Source organism: Aptenodytes patagonicus, chromosome 2 (assembly GCF_965638725.1).
Source record: "Aptenodytes patagonicus chromosome 2, bAptPat1.pri.cur, whole genome shotgun sequence".
Lineage (NCBI taxonomy): Eukaryota > Metazoa > Chordata > Aves > Sphenisciformes > Spheniscidae > Aptenodytes > Aptenodytes patagonicus.
The window spans coordinates 29454032-29470731 of NC_134950.1; the positions used below are offsets into that span (position 1 = coordinate 29454032).

Consider the following 16700-nt stretch of genomic DNA (forward strand, 5'->3'; position numbering starts at 1 on the left):
AAAGGATGTATTGATTCTTCATGCATTGCATAACTGCCACAAATAGAGAGAAGCAGTAGGCTCTTCCAAGACTATTTATTAACTGTGGTTTCTTGAAATTTTAGAATTTGTAACAAGTTCACTTTCCAGACCTCCTACCTCAAACAGTAGAGGTTGAATGCTACATGTAAAACACGCTTTGGTCTACTGATACTGACCAGCCTATTCTACCACTAATAATAGTGGTAGAATCAAATGCTATTAATTTAACATGATTTGAAAATGGTTCACTAAATACTGTGGCCAAACATATTAGTACAATTATTAATATAGGACCTAGACTGGTTAAAATCCTTAATTATGATGTAGGAAGCACAGGTCTAGGAGGCAAATTTGCCTTTCACAAGGTCTGAAAAACAAAAGAAAGTTGCATTTTAAATATATGAGTTAATGCCAAACAAAGAAATATTTCATTCTAATAAACCTGGGTTAGAACTCTATATTTTCATAAAATGCAGAAAAGAATTGAAAAATAATGTAAGGCATGTCACCGTACAATAGTTATAGTACAGTAACATCTTCCTTCATGTCTTCCTATCTTACACCTATCATTTTTTTAAAAAATATATTAATTATTCCATTATGAGTGCAGAATGAAAACATTTACAGAGTTGGTCTTATGCATCACTTGCAAGGCTGAGGTTAGCTACAGAAGCTGTGGATTATTCATATGAGATATTGTCAAGATCAGCTTTGACTGCATATAGAAGGGCAGATTCAGATATCAAAAGCATTCCTCACCGGGACAGTCAAGCTTATCAAACCTGTTACAACAGCACATTGAGAATCTGCTTTACTATAAAAAGAACTGCATCCAAGAAAAAATATTGTCATGAAAATATTTCATCTGGAAACCACATAATTATAAATGATAGGAGAAACTCTTCTCATTTCTGAAAACACATTATGTCACATTAATTTTTGAAAGACAGGATTTTTCTGCACAGTTATACTGAATAAAAGAGCAAGAACATTTATTTTTCATATTTCCGGATTAAGAATCAGAAAGACATGAAAAGACTCTGTCAACTAAGCACATAGTTTCAGTTGTGACTGTTTCCATGCTTTCAATCAAACATTTATTTTACAAACATCAGCATGGCTCCATAGATCATGAAGTCATCTACTGCCAAGTGTTCCGCCTTTCATATATACCTGGGAGAAAGTTTATTTCTTTGTGTCAACAAGAGGAAATACTTGAAAAATTGAAATGCTGTCAACTGTGTCCTCAAAGTTCCGTAACTATATATTTGCAATTTTTTTTGCTAAATTAAACTTTTTAATATTATTACTATTAATATTATAATAGTACTTAGAATGCCAGATCAAGCCAGAAGTGGAAAGTAACTGTCTACCCCCAAAGAATTTACTGAATATAGGATAAGAGTTAATGTTGAGCATCTTCTTGTTCCAATAGACAACTGTCTATTAGGCCACGGTATAGGCCTTTCATTATTTATACTGCTCTTTCAACAAGAAACTACCTACTGTAGGTGGCACCTGTTTCACTTGAGTCCAGCCATCTAAAAGTTAGATGTTCAGCATAAGCTGCTGATCTACAACACTTCTGTCTGTACAGACAGAATCTGTACAAAAGACTCATAGAAAGATATGCTGAACTAAGTCTTAGATGAATAAAAATAGAACAAAGTTAATACCATAGAGGTCCAGCTCTGAAATTTTTATAGAAATAATCCCACTGGCATTGATTTGTGTTTGCTTCACATAGTGCCATAATTCTACTGCCAAAATTTCTAGTTGTGTCTAATACCCTGTAATAAAAAATGAAAAGATTATTTTTAAAAGGGAATAACAAAAAAGTTAAATCAGTCTATAACATGGGTGTGTTATTTTATTTTTTAGACCTACAAAAATCAAAAAGTTCTAATACTTAAGTAAGCAACCACACTTATAAGGAAATTACACAAGGAAATAAATAAGGGCATCCTATTTTGAGAAGGATAGCACAACACCCATATTTTTCTCATTAGGATTTCAGTTATAGTGATTCAGAAATGGACAACATCTACAAATAAACAGCAGGCGTCTGATTACAAGCGCTTGGATGACTAAGTTCCCTGTGGGGTTTGTCCTAAATAGGTAGTCCTCAGTTTGTGAAGTTTACCACACACAGCAAGGATATTTTCCTTTTGGAACTATGTCTTGATGCAAGCATTTTTAGTCAGGTTCACTGCAACATCAACTTCAAGTCAGAAATTGCACACAAGCCTAGACATGAGGTATGACACTTGAACCCTACACTAACCATGTGCACCAGTTTAAAAAGATTACGCTTATGGTGTCTGTAAGAGTATCATATATTATATGTAACAATAATGGTTTCCTTGTTTAAAAAAAGGGAACACTGCCTTCGCTACCACATTATACTTATGATTCATTATTAAGCATTATCTTGTAAAATTCAAATTCAGTGAAAATGTCTTTCAGGTGCTGAGTCCTCCACTTGTGTTATTTCTGTTACTATGCTTATGGTTTCAAAGGTCTTTTTTCCCTTTCTTCTCTTCATAGGAAATGATCTGTTTCTAGTTGCAGTGCATGAACTGGGACATGCTCTGGGCTTGGAGCACTCTAATGATCCCACTGCAATCATGGCTCCATTTTACCAATATATGGAAACTGACAACTTCAAACTACCTAATGACGATTTACAGGGCATCCAGAAGATATACGGTATGTCATACGCTAATTAAGCAACATAAGTTTTTCACTTTAGAATACATTTGAGGTCCTCCAGTCCATACCAGCTCTCCAAAAGAGTTTGTTAGGGTAGACTCTGCCAGTTGTTATGCCAGAGGCCTTCTTGTGAGTAGGCCAAAGATTTTGATGAAGCTCTTGTACTTTGTTTCTCATTGCTCACAACTTGCATTTAAATTTGCACTCAGCTGGAATAGTAATTTTAAATGTTTTAAAAAGGCATAAAGAAAATATCTGCAAAAGGATCCCAAACTATGAAAACATTAAGAAATGCAGAGCTTTAACCATAACGAGCTTATTTCCACAGTAGGCCAAGCTTGTGTAACTGGATGAATTGATTGCTTCTCAGTTTATCAATTATAATACTAAAGAGTTCCCTGGGTGTACAAAATTTGTGATCCCAGAAAAACCCTTTCTTGTGATAAATATAGCAAATTGATCTCAAAAGAATGTTATTATCAGCCCAAGATTTTGCGCTACCTAGGGGGAAAAAGGCCCACTTCTTTAAAATATGTTTGTATAGTTTTTTTGTGGCCTGATACAAAAGACACATGTGAGATAAACAAATTCTACATGTATTGAATTCAATTTGACAAGGCAAAGTAATTGAAAATTAAAAAAAAAAAAAAAGCCAAAACAATAACATTATTCTGATTATGGGTTGAATGTAACACTAACTCCCATATCACTGTTCCTTATATTTCCAAACACATGGTTTTGTTCTTGGTTTTAAAGATTTTGATTCTGTTGGTATCTGTTAAGTAGTCTGTTTTTGTCTTTAAAAATATGTTTTATTTTTCTCTCCTACAGTGAAAAATCTGTGGTATCTGTATGTTAATGCTATGTATCCAACACATATCATTTGGAATTGCCTTGCTTAATATTCCCCAATTAATTCTGTATTGGATTCAATTTTGTACTCACAGTTATTTTCAGTTTAAAGGTTTGTCAGGTTTATATTGAATATTATCAGGACCATTCCTTGTTTATCTTTACTACTAGAAAGGACAACTATGATCATGTAGAATTACTGTACCGCTAACTAGAACTCTGCAGCCTCCATGGTGTTTCATACTAACAAGCTTTTTAAAATATTATATTAACAAGCACTGATATGTATTTTCATAAAGCATAAATAGCAATTTCAAAATGATTGTCTGATCAAGTTTTGTTTGGTTGGGTTTTTTCCTGTGTGATTAGCTGGAAGGAAGGTTGTTTCTCATGACCTCATAAGTTGGTAGTCTAGACTTAAGGGCTAGACAAGAATACTTTGCTGAAAACTAACTGCTAAGCTCTAACAGCTGTGGGCTATACATTAGGAGAAATGTGTTACCCCTGGGAAGTAATATCTGACATCACCACCAAATGACATATGAAAACTTTGGTTTGGGGTTAAAAAATTTCCAACACGAGCTACTGCAAACTGATTTCTTTCCTCCCTTTTAAAATCAAGAGGTGATCTGGAATCATATGCCTCAATAAAAATGTCACACCTATTAAAATAATTACTTTGGTCTACAGTATTCCTTGAAACACCATTATTAACTGTAAATTATAAATGTCACAAGCCTTAAAATTGTGAATTAAATAAATGCCTTATTAAATTGTATGACAACCATTTGGCGAGTTTAATATTTCCTTACATAGTCCATCTTGTTCTTTAAAAAATATACTTTTTTCAAAAAAGTATCAGAAATTCAAATGCCGTTTATGCAGTTTTAGAGTTGTATTACTATTCAAAAGTCTTTCTGAAGCTGGTCATACAAATGACATTTATTTTTTAAAGTAAAAATTAATTATGTATTTAAATGATTTGGAGAGAGGCCTAAATAGAATGAGCAAAATTAACGTGTTCATCTTGTTTCCAGAAATTTTACTGATCCAGCAGAAACTTCTTATCTTTTTATACATGGAAAATATAAGTAAACGTAGTAATATGTGTAGAAAGGGAAAGGCATTTTCAGTACATCCATTGCAAGTCATTCAGTATGCCTTTAGGGTTATGAACAGCATCTGACTAGGATGGCCTTTTGACTTTCAGGTAGAGAAATTATGAGTGGGATAGTTATTTCACCTGTCATCAAACTCCGTACATTATGACAGAAAACGTATTTGAAAGAAGAAAAATATTTTGAAATCTCTGTACAGAGTTTTAATTTTTCACTTTAGTTCTTTTTAATCCATTTATCCTTAGAACAATTCCTTTAATTACCAGGTATCTAGCTTTGTAAGACCCACTGGAAAATAAAAATTAAAATAAGAAGTAATTAATTTCAGAATATTGAAGAAAACACATGAATTATGGTTTTTGTTTATATAGATGCCTAGGATTTGAAGTCCAGTTTCAAGAGCTCCTATACATAGCAAGGGGCATTGGGGAAAGTTGGGAATGTCCTGTCACTAATGCACATGACATTACTTGGCCTACAAATTGGGTCAGTAGGAAATATCAGGTATGCCACACTTATGCATATGTGAATTGATGAGTGGAAGTTAAAAATATGTGTTGAAAATCCATTGACTGCTGATGATCTTATTAGGAACAGGTTTTTAATTTTCCTTTATTTTGTACAATAAACAATGATTCTGTTTTAACAGTCCGTACTCGGTAAAGTATGTGCTATGAATTACTTCTCATCTCAAACGATGGTGGACTATGCATCTTTTGCAGGTTTTATTGGAATGCTGTTCCAATAAGGAAGGAAGATTCTGGATAGTGAAAAGTAATTATTTTCTTAATTTGTGCCTTGGTTTTATGGTAGTCGTTCATTATACCCTTTAACAACATGGGAAAGGTATGTTAGGTCACTTTTTCCATTCCCCTTCCACTGTAGGATTTGCACTGCTTACAGCAGGTTTTTGTTGTGTATTTCTTCTTTGAGTGCCACTGGTGGGCATGTAAATTAAATCCTGCTGCTATATTTTTAAAGGTCCACCTGACAGGATCCCACCACCAACAAGACCTCTGCCAACAGTGCCCCCACATCGTTCAATCCCTCCAGCAGACCCGCGGAAAAATGACAGGCAACCTAAACCTCCCCGGCCACCCACTGGTGACAAACCTTCTTATCCCGGAGCCAAGCCTAACATCTGTGATGGGAACTTCAACACTCTGGCTATTCTTCGCCGGGAAATGTTTGTTTTCAAGGTAGGAGGCTGTGAAATTTTCAATGTTACATCAAATGCCTACATTTCTCCTTTTTTTTTTTTAAAGCAAACTTTCATTCATCATGACGCCACTTTCCCAGCCTGCTCACAGTTAGAAAGTTTAAGAAAGAAATTAAAAAATAAACATACACATGGCTTAAACGTCTAGCAGAGGACTGCTGTAATGTTCTATTTTGGGAGAATACCCATGTCAGCAGAAACTGTAATGCCTCAAAATGTAAGGGTAAATAAATGCTGCATGTTATGGAGAGATAAAAAGTGTAAATCAACTCATGAATATTAGGAATGATTTTTTGGGGAATACAGTCACATCCAGACATACAGTAGATTTTGTGTCTTCAATGCTTTTTTTTTTTCCCACAGAGCTATAATTTTAACTTTATAATTAGACCTGTCATTTACAAAGGAAGTTTGTCAGTGTGTTGTGGTTGCATTGAAACCACAATATCTAAGTAAAGATCTTTGCCACAGAAATCTTATTGCAAATGTGTCATTGTTTATTTCCATTCATCTTCTTTCTCTGAGCTGAGAATGTGGTATATACAGCAAATCAAAATAAACAAACTGAACTGAAAGGCAATCTTTTGCTAGAAGGACTTTGCTAAGTAAGACTCATGGACATCAAAACTATCTTAGGAGGATGATCGGCAGTATGGTTTCCAGAAGGCATTGAATGTTGAAGAATAATTACAGAATCATTATTATTCAGTCTCTTAAATCTTAAACCAATTTGCTGACAGGTAGTGCTGTGCAAATGTTCCAGAAACAAGCAACAGGATAATCTATTATTTTGAACTACTGGTGTGCCAAATTCGCTTAAGCAATAGGAAGTGTGGGATCTTTGTTTTGTAAATATATGATATGATTCTTTTTAACTTCAACGTTATAGGTAGAGAAGGGCCTTTCACATGAATAGATAACACTTTTCTCTTCAGCAATAGTGTAAGTACAAGGGAAGTGCAATGAATTTGTCCCAAAACATGAAGCTCCCAGTTCAATGGCTTTTGTTGTCCTTTCTGATAGGACCCATTTCTCCCTTATATGTTTTCTTTTTATGTAATCTATCACTCCAGATAAATCTTATTAGCAACGCTACCCAGCCTTTCACTTTCGTTAGCATACCTGAAAAAATATGTACAAATAGCTTAACATGAATTCACTCAAAATTATTGAGCTACCTTCACAACCCAATGGGCAGGAAATATTTTTCCCATAAACAGCTAAGGATTTTGCCAGCCCTGGGGCTGGCAGCCCTTTCCATTTGAATAGATGGTATATCTTCAAACACTGGGAGGTCCTGAACCATCAGTCTTTTTATGACTAAAACTCAAAGGTTAAGGAAGAATCTAATTTTCTAACTTGACATTAAACAGGATATTAAAATACCTACTTCAATCTCATGTCATCCACCTCAAGAGCCATAGAACATATTCTCATTTCTTTTAGACATGAATTGATAAATAGTGAAATGCTATCCCACTAATACAAAATTTCCCATCTAGCCAAGTCTGTGTTCCTGGATAAATAGATTCACCACCATTACTAATCACTCTTACCTGTTCTGATTGAAAATACAAATTAAGTTTTCTCCAAAAATGTTTACTGCTTACTGCCTTAACACTACATATTTACTATACAGTTTATATGCTTACTAGTGTGCAAACTGTGTTTATGTTCCAAAATTAAAACTTCATTCATGATCCACACCCTAATGATGAAACATGGTAAAACTTTGTCAGAGAAAAGTGACCAGTAACAGAGTGTTTACAGATTTCATGTTTAGAGTCTGACTCTCCAAAATGAAGTTGCTGCAATCATAAAAGCAACGTGTTGGGAAGGGAAGAAATAAATGACCTTTGTCTAGATTAATTTCTTTAAGGCTCCCACAGTTCCCCTTTTCTCCTCAGGGTACCTGGGAGCATGTCAAGGCATGACTTGGGTTAGCATGCTAAGCAAAAGAGTTTAAGTATACAAATCTTGACTGTAGTCTGAGTGTCTTTGAATGCTTGAGTTAGTAGGCCTTAACTTTCTGGTTTGTACATTAATTTGCTAATGAAGATTTTTGTCTGCTAAAGGAGTTTCATTACCTGTTTGAGATTTTTTTTAAGGGAGGCAGTGTTTTTTGGTGTATGGTGAGGAGTATGAAAGGAGCAGGAAAGGGGAGAAGGAATTAGAAAAGTCAGGAGTTGTTAGTAATTTTCAACAGAATCTCAGGCGGGCAGGTTATAAGGAAAAGTTCAGCATGTCAGACTGTAGCAGGAGCAGGGCAGGAATTAATTCTCAGAAGGTACAAACAGGAATATGGACTGAATGCAGGGAAAGCATCCAGCAATGGAGGAAACAAAGCTGGAGGTTCTGTGGTCTGACACAAAAAAACCAAACCTCTTTGCCCTTGCCCCTTAATGCTAGTACAAGGATAGACTGGGAAGGCATGAGTGATGGGCTGAGAGCCAAGTACAGAGGTGGACAAGAAGAGGGGATTGATAGCAGTACTGTACCAGGTGGAAAGAATTAAAGAAGAATTATGACCTTCATTGGAAAAGATTATTGCTCGATAGTTCCCAGATGAGTTAAATTAATAAAGTTGGAGGCTAATCAAATGATATCCTTTCCTTTCTTTGTCTTTATCCACAGGTCTGTAATGATTGTGTAGTGGCAGATTTTACTGCCTTCTGAATGGCATGTATGCCATGTACCAATTTCAAATTGAAAATAACCACTTTTTTATCTCATGGGCAAGTCTCAAGCTCAGGAGCTCAATTTGTTTAAATAATGCTTGAAATTGCTTGGGTACTTAGCCACAGAGTTGAAGAATGTGAGCCCTTTCAAATAATTAAATTCTAATTTAAACATAAAACTGAAGCACGAAAGATAACAGTTTGATTTTCATAGTAGATGACAAACAATATTAATTTCAAGAAGATTATTTTCTCTTGGCTGTTGAGCTATTAGGTATACTTAAGAGTATCAGAATATTAGAAACAATTTCTATGTTCGGTCAAATTGATGAGCTTTGTCTGTGGTTTTAAGACTATCTGGCATTCTCAAATGGATATATCCACAGTAAAAGTGAATAACAGTAAACTTAAAGGGAAAAGGAAATTTACATTTATCCATCCCTTTTTATTGTTTTGCCATCACTTTGACAAAGTAACAATCCTAGCAACACTTGATAAAAATTGTAGGGCTGTAGGAATGAAATCAAGAGGAACTGTTCTTGATCTAACATGAACAGTAAACACAAAAGTAAAGCAATCAACAAGTTAAAGGTTCCCCAAAGATCACCAAATAAAATTAGAATTTTGCGGATCAATGTTTTTGGTAGAAATTATTGGATTTCAAGGAAAACAAAATTATTTTTCATCAAATACACATGGATTACTGACATATAAATGTATTGTCCCAAAAGGACTTCTTCCTGAATTCTTTAAATTAGACGGCCGTAAAATCCCCCTGCTAGCTGTAAGGTTTGGGGACATAGTACACTACAGAAGAAAAATATTAGTTAAAATCAATGTATTGTAACTATTGGTTTCAGTTGTCATCAACTGATATTTTAAAGTGTATGAAGTTTGTCTTAATTGAATGCAGTTTTTTAATTACTGCTATTATTTAATACCTGCTTGAACTGGTATAAGCAACCATCAGGACAGAAGAATTTCTATGCCAAAATTCATGAGAGCCAAGTTTTTATCTTGAGATTCCAGTTAGCTTCTGTATTTATGCTAAATGCAGTTAGTATTTAGCTGTCACTCTCATTTCCAATCTTTTCTCCAGCTATTTTCTCCCTCTGTTTAGTTAGAACTCCCCTGGGACACAGAAAATGGCTGAAAACAGAGAAAAACAAATTGGTCTTCCTTTTCTGAGAACTTTGTGCAGGGTGGTATGACACTGTTTGCCTTCAATGGAAAAACTTCTCAGCCATTGTATATAGTAACTTGCGGTATCCAACAATACTGTGTTCTCCTTAAAGTCTCCTGAGAGTACCTCCAGGGCTACTGTGTCATGAAAAGGAGCCCTGTTGTCTAAGGTCACCAGAAAGATCCATTAGTGAAGAAGTTTACAGCACTTCTTCCTGTGTTCTGTGCAATTCACACTGCTTTTCCAGTCTTCTGTAGCAAAACAGTTTTGAAGATAATCTAGGATGTCCTATCAATAGAGGTACTTATGTTAACAACTTCTGAATCTTTTACACAGTTAAAAAAAAATGTTCAAGGGAGCCAATGGTTGCACAGAATGTATTATTTCTCAAAGGGTACATATCAAGTAACACTGGTTGCTTATTCTGTTATTTTTGAGGTGTACATAGCTTGTGTTTGACTCTACATGCTGATTGTTCCTTGGCAACAAAATTACCTCTAGCTCTGCTTCAACAATCTGTGTTACTGCTGTTAATATCCTTTTTCTTTATGTCCTTTTCAGTTTCACAGATTTTAACAAAATCCTTAGTTTTTTGAACAGGTTACATCTAGAAAAGTAAGCACTAAATGTGTGGAACTTGTCCTGCATAATCAACAAGTTAGACAGGTCACTGCTCTTTGTTTGTGACACAGGTTTTTGCTTCACAGAAGAACATCTCATAGAGGTTGCACTGGTCCTTTCTTTGTTTAATGCTAAATCCTTAAGAAACAAATGAATGGAGCCTATATAATCTATAATGATTTTAGTATTCATGTTGGAAAAGTTAACTCACTCCTTGAAGAACAGCATTTTTAACCTCTGTCGTATAGTAGGGTGTTTGTTGAAATGGAAGAGAAAGAAGTTTGTCCATCAGACAAATGGCATTTAGAGCTCAGAGTAATGTTTTTTGAAATGTTAACATTACAGATGGTAGAATGTGGAACCAATTTTAGGAAGGCCTTAACAGGCTGTGTTTTACTATTTTATAGTAATTTCTCCACAACTTGCAGAAATTTGTTTTCTGAGTCTTCATCTGCTAAGAGCCATTGTAAAAACATTTATGACGTGCCAAACAAGCCAAGCCAATTAGGCTGTCATTACCCCTTGGCATTAGTTTAGACTGCAGTTGCTTTCATACGTAACTGTATAGATGCCATTTAATATCCCTTTCAGAACTGTGTATTTATATAGAGTATGCTGTTAAACACAAAAGGAAAAAAAAAAACCAACTGTTTCTTGATATGTGGCAAACACATGAGGAATTTTTAAAGCATTTTTGCATTGGCTACTTAATCATAACTGGTAGGTCTAATAAAAAATCTGTGAGATGGAGGGAAAATACTAATAATAAAAAGTAGAGACAAAGAAACAGCTACAGTATGAGACTTGACTCCACTGTATTTGAAAGCAGACATTTTTTCAAAGCTCTCCTGGTCTGTTTGTGTAGCTGGTTTTTGTCGCGTGATGCTGTGGATGTCTGGGCTGTCAGCTGCAGCCTGGGAAAGTTCAGCAGAGGATGCTGTGGAAGTAGACACTTTGGGATCTGAAAGGGAAAACCACTTAACAACTCAGCTGTAAAAGACTGGGAACATGGGGTCAGAAGTAGCTAAGTCTGCAGAGAGCAGACTCCTTTCCCCCTAGTTTTTATATCATTATGTTAGGAAGAACAATCTGGTGGAATTTGCCATTTTTGAACTCATCAGGGAGGAGGGCTGCTTTAATTCAGGTAATTCAGGTTATATGTTGAAAAGGAAGGAGAAAAGCAGCAAAAACTCAGTGGGGACTTCAATGTATCACAGTAGACCAAGCCCATTGGAAATGTACAGGATGGATGTTTTGTGGCACAAAAACAAATTGTAGGATGTCAAGAAGGAAAAAAGCATGGACATGCTGGAATACTAAAAAGTCATAGCTTGTATATTCTTGATAAGTGGATACTTTCACTGACAGATGTAAAAATATTTTCCAAATGTTATCTAAACCTTTCAGTGTGCTTCTAAGCTAGCTAACACATTTCACAGGTTTAAAATGGAAAGCACAGTCTGTACATCACTGTATGGAAAGTAGGTAGTATATTCCATCCAGCTGCAGAGGAATCTAGACAAGAATGTAATCGCCTGGGTAATAACTGTACAAGAATAGTTCAGTTAAAAATCCTTCTACCCTCTCACCTTTTAAAAAATTGTCTTGGACTTTTTTATTACATAGTTTTACGTCCATTCGACAGATGGCAACCCAGTCATAGCTATACCTATTATCTAGCACCTACTAACCTACAGGTATATTTGTACACATTTAAATATTATGTATAGAAAGTTCTAAAAAATCATAGCTATATTATTAGGGCTTTATTTACAAGAGCATCAGTGTAATGGATATACGTGTTATTGAAAGTTGTAAGCAACTTGAACCAATTAACAATCTGTACTATCTGGCTAATAAAATTCCTATTATTCATGTACTAGCCCATTAAAAAGTATAACCGTAGCAGGGTGCGTGACTCAGTATCTTCAGCAGGGCTTTAGATTTGTCAGAAGAAAGAGTACTATTTTTTTCCAAAAGGCTATGTTTTCATTGGCAAACAACGTGGTGTAAAAGGATTTGATCAGTAGCAGAGCAGATGGTACTGAGCTCCTCTCATGTCCATGATATGTGCTTTGCTTTTAATTAGATACAGTCTGTCCTCTGAGGCCAAACAGTTCCACTATACATGTGGTTCAGATTTTTCTGAAGTGCAGCTATCCCTTAGATACTGGCATCTTTGACTGTGGACCCCTCGAGAGTGTACCACACAAGCGTTTCATCTAATGCAGGTGGTGTTTCCATCTTGTTAACATGTAATTGCTCACACCATCTTGACCCAAATAAACCCTCACATGCAAAACACATATTATTATTTCTCCTCATACCATTTTTTGCATGACACAATGGTACCTGTTGCTTGACTACTTCCGTACTGCGAGTTTGGGTGATGTGCATTGCAATACAGTCCAGGGAGAAGAGGTAGATTTAACAGCTGTGCCGAGACATCACCTTGACTTTACAGACTAATATCCTTCTGAATTTTCTTTTCCCTGAGAGAAAAACAAGGCAGAATGCCTTGTTTAAATTCAATTTAAACGTAAGAAAAAACTTTTTCATTGTAAACCCTTACAGATTAAACACTGGAACAGGTTGTCCTCCATCTTTGGAGATACTCAAAAGCTGATTGGACATAGACCTGGTCAACTGGCTGTAGCTGACTCTGCTTTGAGCAAAGAAGGGGGTTGGATCTCCAGAGGTGTCGTCCAACCTCAACCTTTCTGTGATTTTGTGTAGCAATTGAAATATGAGCACTAAAAAGGCATAGCCTCCCAAAAGGTTTCTGTGTTACCTGTTTTCCCCATTTTCCTCCAAAGGAGCGATCGAGTATTTCTTCATACTCCCCCAAAACCTCCAGAGGTCCCTTCCAACCTCAGCCATTCTGTGATTCTGCAAATCCACTGAAGTTTGACTGTTTCACCCAGTCATTTCCCAGTAGCATTTGATCTATCATCTCTTTTGGGATATGGCCCTCACAGGCAATAACTAGTGAGATTTGGTCAGGAGACTGTTTCTGTGACTTCTGTATTCAGCTCAGAAGAAGAGACCAGGCAGAGGAGATTGGAGTGTGTGGCTGCTGCTCACAAAGCACTAACACAGGGACTGCAGGGGAGGGAATGTCCACCCCTTCCAGCTGTGCGAGTCAGATCCTCTGTTGTCTCCTTCACCTGTCTCGGCTTTCAGGGGAAATCACCCTCCTTTCTAGTGTCAGACTCTGGGCTAAAACACTTTATTCAAAGACTGACCCGTTCCTGTCTCTGTGAGACTTTCACCATCTCATGATGAGCTGTTAATACCCACAAAGTGCACTCCCTACCCCAGAGAGTCCTCACAGATTAAAAAGAGGTATTTCAGACTCTTCAAGAGTTTTCACAATGGGGTGGACAGACTGAGTTAAACAGAAATACTGAAGTACTTGTGTGAATCCATATACAAATGTGGTGGTAGGATTTGGGACAATGTTCATAAAGGTTTGGACAGTTAAACGTAAATCTTAAGAAATTCTTGTTTCTGATTTAGTTTTAATGTAAGAAATACTGAAAAATGTGAGACTTTTTGTCTCATAGGCCAAAATTCCAAGAATTAGTCATTCTTTAGAAGCGTTTTTTGTTTGTTGTTGTTTTTTTTTTTTTAATGGAGTGGAATTGGCAGAATCTAAAATCTTTGTTACTCTCTTTATGCAAAAGGATAGAGTGGGTCAAATTTTTATATATTCTTAAGAAAGTACTTGTAACAATACTAAATAAAAAATAGAATTATGACTTTTTCTTGATCCCCGAAAAATAATCCACAGGATTCTCCAACAAATGATAGCATGCTTGTATGGTGTTACTTGTGTATTTAGAATTGCTATTTTTCTTAGTTATTGAATATAACTGTTCCTTTTTTCTCCCCGTATGTCAAGAGGTTGTTCTGAAATCTAGTTGACCGTTAACTTAATTGTGCTTTCGATCAGAACAAGTTTTATATACTATCAAATGCAAGAAATACAGAACAATTATAGTTCTGCATGGCACTATTAAATAAGTGAAAGACATTAAAAATACAGATAAACAAATGCACGTGGAAGACTTTGATCTGGCAAATTTACTTCTTATGACTAACTAAAGCCTAGACAGAGAATCTCAATGGCGAAAATATATGCACATAAGCCCTCAGTGGGCATAATCACTTGAGTAAGGACTAACGATGTGAATTGAAGTTGAAAGATCAAATCCTGATTTTTTTTTCCCTCACAGTTACAATATTTGCTTGCTACAGTCAGAGAATCCTGTGACCCTATTAATTTTTCACTTGGTATTTTCCTACAACAAAAATGACTAACAAAAAGCTTTAACTGAATACTAGGGTACAAAAGGTATTTAATTTTGAAGAACTTGCCTGTTTTCAGAGACTCAGTGTTTGAGTGAACTGATTAAAAATATTTCATTGGCAAGAGAATAGAAAAAAGCATTATTGACAAAAAATAATTGCAAAAACTCACAGCAAGGAATAATCTAAAATTATATGGAGGCATATCTTCAATTTTGTACCACCAGCAAGTGTTATCCTGTAATATTAACACTACATTTTAATTGGGGCTACATCCTAATGGAACCAAAGGGAATAATTGCAGAAACACTTCAAGCACAAGGCTTAATTAAAATTTCTTGTTGTAAAAAATTGTGGCCTTTCAACTAATTTAGGTAAACATTTTGGGAAACAATTGGAATGGCTTGTAATATAAGCTTTTTCAAGCAGTGGTATTGATCATTCTTGGAAATATTTGCTTAATCTTGATTTACAGCTAAAGCTTTATATTCCAGAAGTATTTGTGTATTTTTAATTTCTTTGTTTCTTTTTTTTTTTTTTCCCTTTTGAGGGGTTGAGGGTCCACAATGCAGAAGTTTAGCAGGCATTTAAATGAAAAGAAACTAATTTCATTTGTTCCTCTGGATTGGTCATTTCCTATGCAAAACACTGCACTACTAAACAGTTGAGGTCTTAAATAACTTAGAACAACATCTATGTTTATTTTTTCAACAAATCGATGAAACACTATTCACACTATTGAAAATCTATTGAAAAATATCAAAAAGTTATAACAGATATTTATTTAAATCCTATATTTTCTTCTTCTTTTATAAGCTATAGCTTCAATATTTTTTTAAGTGTTGTCTTCCTTGCCTACTGAGTGAAAACTTGGCCCAGTTAAAAGTAATGGGAAAAAATTCCATTGACTGTAACAGATTTGAGATTTTACTTGGAATTAAGTACCTTTGACATGACAAGGAGACTATCTATTTTGAGTAATACATATTAGGTAAAATAACACAAGAAACAGCAGATTAGCTTGTAATAGCAAGCATATGAAATCAAAAACTGTTTTTCTATACAAAATCAATTTTGATTATACTACTTGTCCAGTCTATAAATCAAAATGAGACAGAGGTCATTTTAATTAATGATTTGACATATCTGTCCAGTGAGAATATTTTCACTGAGGAGAATAGACTGTATTAGGTCAAAGGTTATACTTGACAATGACAGAGATTTCCCATTCTCCCTAACAGTTCACCAGCCGTTTCTCCTCTCTTATCACTATGGAGCCTTTGCTGATGTTTTAGAGTGATGTCTGACCAGCCATTTATAACATCCACAGTCATTTACTGCTTCAAATTGTACATTCCCAGCTTACCTGTAATCAGATGTAATTTACAATATTGCATATTCACTGTTAGAAATTCCTTCACTTTCTTCATGATCTGAGTGATGATCACTCATGATCACTCACCCTGTATCTGAGTGACAGAGACAGTGAGCAAAGGCAATTGAATATCCACCATTTTCATACTTGTGTTGTCATGACAGATGTCACTGTTGTCTGCTCTTTGCTGGATATGCCACTCTCAATGGCCTGTTTTTCTCTTTGGCCATTGCTGTCCACCTCAAAGCTGAGTCACTCCAAGAATATTGCTATTCACCCACTGATTACAACAGGAACTTCTACAGTCTTTTTCTAATACTGCCACTTCCATGGGGGAGAAGATTTACTTAGCCTTGCCCCATGCTACTCAAAGCTAGATTTGGTACCCAGATCTTTTTATTTTTGTTGTCAGTGCAATTTCATAGATCACAAGCATTAAACTGAGATCAAACAGCATATATTAGCATCTTAGCTTGCAGTGGCTTGAATCCAAAATAAGCCCCATACATTCACTTACAGAGTTTCTTACATCATATCTTCCCCTATTTTCATGTTAACAGCTTATCAGAGCTTATTGTTGTCCTGGTTTTGGCTGGGATAGAGTTAATTT

The 16700-nt window shown here is 35.4% G+C and overlaps 1 protein-coding gene across 1 annotated transcript in view; it reads left to right on the forward strand.

Annotated features, from left to right (window-relative positions):
- Positions 1 to 16700, forward strand: part of MMP16 (matrix metallopeptidase 16) — a 182817-nt gene that overhangs the window by 128103 nt on the left and 38014 nt on the right. The window contains exons 5-6 of the mRNA XM_076329455.1: positions 2569 to 2730; positions 5685 to 5902. Coding sequence (XP_076185570.1) covers positions 2569 to 2730; positions 5685 to 5902 — 380 coding nt within the window. The remainder of the gene's footprint in view (positions 1 to 2568; positions 2731 to 5684; positions 5903 to 16700) is intronic.